Source organism: Charadrius vociferus, unplaced genomic scaffold (assembly GCF_000708025.1).
Source record: "Charadrius vociferus isolate BGI_N301 unplaced genomic scaffold, ASM70802v2 scaffold39, whole genome shotgun sequence".
In the NCBI taxonomy this organism is placed as follows: domain Eukaryota; kingdom Metazoa; phylum Chordata; class Aves; order Charadriiformes; family Charadriidae; genus Charadrius; species Charadrius vociferus.
Genome location: NW_009650188.1, coordinates 3910937 through 3917680, shown reverse-complemented (window position 1 = coordinate 3917680; position 6744 = coordinate 3910937). Strand labels below are relative to the sequence as shown.

The 6744-nt window shown below is 56.5% G+C and overlaps 1 protein-coding gene across 1 annotated transcript in view; it reads right to left on the bottom strand.

Moving 5' to 3' along the window:
• UCK2 (uridine-cytidine kinase 2) overlaps nt 1-6093 on the bottom strand; it is a 9996-nt gene extending 3903 nt beyond the window's left edge. The window contains 5 exon segments of the mRNA XM_009892920.1: nt 3065-3207; nt 4075-4171; nt 5126-5321; nt 5323-5447; nt 6060-6093. Coding sequence (XP_009891222.1) covers nt 3065-3207; nt 4075-4171; nt 5126-5321; nt 5323-5447; nt 6060-6093 — 595 coding nt within the window.
• Between the last annotated feature and the right edge of the window lie 651 nt (nt 6094-6744).

Below are 6744 nucleotides of genomic sequence, written 5' to 3'. Positions count from 1 at the left end.
GCCCCAGTTCAGCAGAAATTCAACCCCCGGGTAACAGCCAAAACAGCCCTGTGGCCGAGCAGACGGCTCTTGGCTCTCCCCGAGGGGCTGGCTGGCTTCTCCCCAACATGTTAGCACCTGGCACTGGGTTCAGAGTGAGCCTTCTCCACATGCCAAGCAGAGCCAAGCCGCGGCACTGCCAGCCTGCATGACCTGCTCAGCAGCCGTTGCCCATGTGTCTGCAGGGCCAGGACAGTGCTGTTCTTCCAGTGTGGGTTTGGCACAGTCCCTGCAGCTCTGTTTGCCCTCGGCCAGCAGCTTCACAGTGTGCCCTTTCGCAGCCCTGCGTGGGGGAGGTGATGGGGGGGGGAAGAAAGGGCTGGCAGCAAGATGTGTGCCAGCTCCCTGCCTGCTCCAGGAACGGCTCAGCCCAGCCCAGGCTGCTCTAGCCAGCTCCTCGCCTTCTCCAGAGAGCAGGAGCAAGCCCCAGCTCAAACAATACAGAAAAACAGGCAAGGAAAATAAAACAGAGAGACTTTTGTTTCCTAGGTCCCACACCCTCTTGGTTGGCTGCTCCGGGGTGGGGAAGAAGCACAGTGAGGGTGTATTTGCAGCACGCTCGGCCTAGGACGGCACACAGGAGGCCTGCAAGCTGCACAGGGAGAGTGCCCAGGCTGCAGAGGCTGGTCCTGACGGGGCAAAACTCCTGCCCGCTCCCCGGGGAAGATCACAGCAGGCCAATCGCCCCCCACACAAACACAAGTCAAGCACCTATTGTCTTGTACCTGGCCCCTAAGCAACAGGTCCCAGCAACCCAGGCTAGGACCACGCACCCTATCTGGAGGTATCACCCTCTACTTGCAAGGCAGGCAAATGTCCCAAGGACAGATCGGCACCCGTCCAGAGCCAGCAGGTAGACATCACTCAAATCAGGCCTGAAACATACACGTGACACCTGACTTGGTCTTTGTTTTATGGAAGCTGGTTGAGAACAGGGCAGCAAGGGACCTCCGCCAGAATCAGCTTTGCACAGATCAGGCTGTTTGAGGCACCTGACAGACCTTGCCCCTTGCGCTCTAGTAGCAGCATTTTTCTGCTGAAAAGGAGGCAGTGCGAGCTGCACGTACTGAACCCCAGCACTATTGATTAACTGAGCTGTCAGCTACGTTTCCAGGAACCTCATCTCCCGCTGCTGCCCAGTGGAAAAGCCCATTGCTGCAACTCTTCAGGACTTCTGGGAGAGCAAGATGACTCAGGGCCGTGTCGCAATGCAAGATCCCAGCTTTTGTTATAATAAGCCTCCAGCTACGTTCCAGGGACATGATTATACCTTTAGCACCTCACACACAGGCTCTCCTTTCCCAGAAATGCCAGGGAGACATACAGTAAATAGATATGATGGTGCAGTGGTCCTACCACCCTCTGATGGCACACTAGGACACTGCCAAAAGGTCAGTTGAGTTGAGGCCAATGAGTTGCCCTAACTAGGAGACACCAGCACCTCAGTGAGCCTAGCTGCCCCTTTGCAAGGCTCTAGCAATTGATGGTAGGTGGGAGAAATACCCCACGAATGGCCTGGGCCCATGTGGCTCAGGACCCCATCCAACAGCTGCAGCACAACAGGGTTTAGGTCTGTAGTGTGGTCAGCAGCTGGACGGTCTCAGTTCTTACTCAATGGGATCTCACCCAGTTCTCATGCCCTGAGCTCACAATTACATACCAAGTCCAAAGCGACTGAACCACACGCTCCAGAGTGTGATACAGGGCACTGCCAAAAACGTGTGCTACCCCGTGGCTGGATGTGAATCCAAGTTCCTGCACACCACAGTCTACTTAAGGGATAAGGCTCACATTGTGGGATCTTGCAAATGCGTATCTGTGACCTGCTAATACGTCTCCCTGTGCTGTCACCTCCCTGGATGAGTCATGCAAGAACAGTGGGCAGGGTCAAGCAGGATGCGTAAAAAGGAGCTCTTAATCAGCACTGATGACATCCCAACAGCGGAGGAGGCTGTGTATCTGTCTGACAGCAGGAGGGCAGGCAAGATCAGTTCCATCATAGCGTGGAACAGTCCCATGCACACAAGCAGTACCAGGCTGACGCACTGAGACATGCATTTCTCCACTCCTCTTGTCACAGCACAGAGATCTGGACAGGACCCCTCCTCTAAGTCATCTTCTGCATCCCCAGACACCCAATGGAGGCTGTTGGAGCCAGGCAGGGGCAGGGACAGTTCAGACAGAACTGAATTTTGCCTCAAGAATCCCCAGATGTGTTCTTAGTCATCCAGGAGACTCAGGTGCTACATTAGTGACCTCACTCCTAAAGGCCGCCTTGAAATGAACTGCATCTCAAACCACACAAACCCTGCAGAGCTGGAGTCCCTCCTGTGTCAACTGGCAACACACAGCCAAGCCAGCTGGACATGGGGAGTCCTAGAGAAGGACATTCTGGTTTCTAGGGCTCTTTGCCCCCAGAGCCATCACCCCAGTGCCAAGTACCACAAAGAGGCTCCACGCTGCACTGGCTGTGCTTGCACAAACCGAGATGTAAAACCAAACCCCCCTCTGCATCACCTATGATGGATACCCACACACCCAAATGCCACCCTCAGAACACACCCATGTGCCAGGTGCTGAGCAGGTCCATCAGGCACTGCCTTCTGATTGAACTGTGGAGATGTTATACCTTGCCCGTTGCACACTTCCCTGCTGGTACCTGCTGACCAGCACTAGCTGCCATTCAGCTGATGGAACAAAACTGGTGCCACAGGGCCATGTGAGGACACAGCACACTTGGTAGTCACGCTGCTGCATTCATCAAAGGAGGAATCCCAGACAAGGCAGCAAAACCCCCACTGAATCCTAAGAGATGTGGAACAAGGTGCTCTCCACTGCCATAAGTTGATCTACGTGACATTCTGCACTGAGGAGGAAAAGCTCCCTGTGTCTTTGCTAGGAGCAGCACAGCTTTGTGCCAATTCCAGTTCCGCTCTGGTCACTGTCACCTGCCTCTACAACCAGCTGCTCAGATCAGTTAAGTGACATTTCTGTCCCTGCTGCACAAAATGTGTTCAGGCCTCACCTCTGCGGGACAGCCGGGTATCTGCGTCCGTGTCCACAAAGAGTTTCATGCGGAAGAGATCCCGCACCTCCTGGCTGTAGAAGGCCAGGATGCCTTCAAAGAGCACCACGTCGGCAGGGTAGACTGTCACCGTCTCCTCTTTTCTAGCAGAGGGAAAGAGAGTTAAAATATGCTGGTGGGGAGAAACAAGCTAAGAGAGGTGGAGGGGAAACAGCGGTGCTCCTAGGCACTGCTCCAACCCTGGGACATCACTGCTGCACCAGGGGGGTGACCAAGGAGAGGGCAGACCTACCCCACCGCGGTGAAGGGAATCCAAGGCATACGTACGCTTCCTAGAAGGACAAATGGCAAAGGAGGAAGCAGACTAGTCCTTCTCCCCCCACCTCGGCCAGCTGCTGCTTGCAAGTGTTATGTGCCAAGCCATAAAGCCCAGAAAGCCTGTGCATAGGGCTTGACCTAAAGGAACCTGCAAGGGCCAGCTCTGCTCCCCTGGGAACCAGGCAGCACTCCCCTGACACCACAGCGCTTTTGTGGAAAACGAAGCAGGGTCACACCATCCATGACCAACACAGGCATGCAAGAACAAGCTGAACACATGCAAGGGAAGAGTTACAGGAGCAAGAACTGTTGTCCTCTTCCTTTCCTGGCAGTGCTGGGCTGTTTGAGCCTAGAACACTTGTTAAAGCTGCAAACATAGAGTTTATGGCAATAGGAAGTGTGGACGGGGGAAGAAAAAGAGGGGGGGCATAAACGTCCTCCACTGACGCCTGTATGTAGCTGGATGCCACTGCACGGCCTCGCAGCTTTCCAGACCCTCAGACTATGCCTGTATCTGCCCTGGATCCTCTAACCAAGGAGTCTGGAGTAGTTAGGATTGAAACTTTTGGTTGGCATGTTAGGCGGCTGAGAGTGGGCGCAAGCGGAGGGGCAGGTGGTTTGGGCTGGCAGGGCTGCGTGCTGCGCCGCAGGGCGATAGCAGAGGCACAGCAAGGCAGGAGCAGCTGTTAGACCTGGAGTGGGAGACAAAGTCATAGACAGGAATCTGGACCGTCTTCCCTTCCGTGATCTCTTTGAGCGTTTTCACGATCAGCTCGTTGTCAAAGGCATCTGAGGAGAGAGGAAATGTTACCCGAGGCAGCTTTGCAACCTCTCCCACCCACCAGATGCTGAGCTTAGCCTAGTCAGAGACACTGGCACCCCACACTGGGGACAGAGAGATGCACAGACTTGGGAGGAAAGCCCTGCACATTCCCATGGGCGTAACAAGGCCCAGCTCTCCTGCAGCCCCTGGGGCCTCACTGCTTTGCACCAGCCTGGGATCTGGCCCATAGAGATCAATACCACCCTTGTACGGTGGCGCTGACAGCCCGGGCTCGGGAAGGCATCTCCTCCAGGGCTCCAGCCCTCGGAGAGACTGGAGCAGTGTTTCAGCCTCGAGTTGCCAGACAGATGGGGCTCTGTTTGCTCAGTGCTTGCTGCCTCTGGCCATTGTCCTTGTGGGGATGAAGGGACAGCAGCTCTGGAATTTCCTCACCAAGCCCGGAGATGGTTCAAAGAGCCCCTGTTGTAGCAACAGGGCACGGCCCCTCTTGGTGGAGGGGTTTGCAGAGCAGCTGCTCAAGACGGTTCCCTCCTTGAAGGACAGACACAGAGCTGCTGGCTCCAGAGGGTTGTGCCAGGCCAGATCTCCCTGGTCCCAAACCAGCTGCACCAGAAAGGTTTACAAACTGAGGGACATTTTTGCAGGGAGAAGAGGATGATCTTAATGAGTTCGAGGGTTCACAACCTGTCCTTTCACATCCCAAACACTCCACCCCAGAGACAGTTTATTTCCCAAGAGAGACAGAGGTTGTAGTGCAGGGGACACAGGTGGCCCCAAGCCACCCTGGTAGGGATGCACCCAGCTTCAGAGGAGCTTAACTAAGCCACCCATTCCAGCCCCATGTGGAGACAGAGTCCCAGTGTCCATGCAAGGCTCTTTACTGGTGGAGGAGGGGGGGGTCCCACTCCAGCCCTCACGTCCCACTGCGTGGCAGAGCCCCGATGCTGTTCTCCATTCACCTGGGTGGTCAAAATTGAACTGGCCTTTGAGTGCTTTGGATTTCTGCTCTGAAGTGAGGACCCTGTAGAAGCTGTCTTGGCTCACGATCACCACCTGCTTCTGGCGGTAGTCCACCTCATTCTGGCCCAGCAGCTGGACGATCTTGGAGCATACTGAGGACTGGGAAAGGAACAGCAAAGGAGGCAAGTCAGCAGCAAGTGGTGTCTGAGCCATACAGGGAGGATGTCCCCAAGCAACAGCCATTCCTGGGTGCACAGGGCACTGCTTGCTGGACCTCCAGCCAAGAGTTTGTGGTCCCCTCAAAAGCACAGCCCAAAGCCACTGAGGGAAAAATGCTACAGAGGCATCATCGTGGAGCCCTTCTAGTGTGAAAGCAGCACCAAGCTTGCTCCCTGCTTCCCTCTCCTCCGTCCCTATGGCCTGCCCACAGCTCCTATTCTGGGCACAAATGGCAGCAGGAAACCAGTCGGCTGCTGCTTGGGTTCAGCTGCACCCCCAGGGCCCCTGCAGCCAGCTCCAGCCTGCCCAGCAGCTCCCCAGGGACCCGAGCTGCGTGTGGCACCAGGGCTGGGCCTCCTCCCTGGGAGGCAGCCTCAGTGCCTTGGTTCCCCCAGCCCTGGTCCAGCCCAGAAACCCCACCACAACACAGGCAGGGAGGGAGAGAGCCCTCAGAGAGGGAGACCCAGGTTGTTTTCATACTCTAAACAAAGCCCGGGATGAAAAGACACCGGGAAGAGAGCCCTGGGACTTTATCAGATATCTCTGCCACAACTGCCAGGGCTGGGAGGAGCAGCTGTGAGCATATCCTGGTGCCTCTTGGCACAGCGAGGCTAAGGGCACTGCGGAGCCAGCGGCTGAAGAGCCACGTGGCTCTGACTGCCGGTGCAAGATCCACACGAGCGCTGCTGGCACAGAGACCGGCACCTCACACACCGCGTGGAGCGGGCTGGATGCCGGTGACCGGCATCGACTCTGCTGGCACTGCCGCGGGCACTGGCTGCATGGCCAAGGGTCACGCGGGACCCCGCCGGTGCGGCACAAATCAAGACCACAGCTTAGGGGACAAATCCCAACGCCTGCTTCAGTCCCTTCTCCATAGTTATATGAGTACTTGGCTGCTGTGCAGCACAGCGGTGTTAACTGCATCACTAACTGGCAGCCGGCACGCCTGCCCCGGACAGCGAGAGCCAAGGTCAGGCCAGCGGGGGAGTGCTCTGCTGCCTGCAGGAGCCCTGCGCATCAGCCCCACGGCATCCACTACTGTTCAGGGAGAAGGGGGTGCTCCTGGTGCCAAACTGAGCTGCTTTGCCTCCTGCGAATCATGCTTGCTGCAGACACCCAGCTGAGGCACTCCTGGCCTCGGTCACCACAAATATTCTCCACTAAGCCCTCTGCTTTGCAAAGAGAGGTTTGCTTGCCTCAGCCTGCCCATGGCTCTTTCCATGCCCCCAGCTTCCCGCTGGCTCAACCATCTGCTCCGTACCTGGCTGGCAACCTACAGATGCCGAGCTGAGCAGTGGTGAAGGGAACAGGGAGGGGAAGGCATGCCTGGCAGAGGAGGTCACCCCAGCAGGCAGAGGGCAAGGCTGTTTGCCTGAGAAGCTGGAAGATTTGAAGG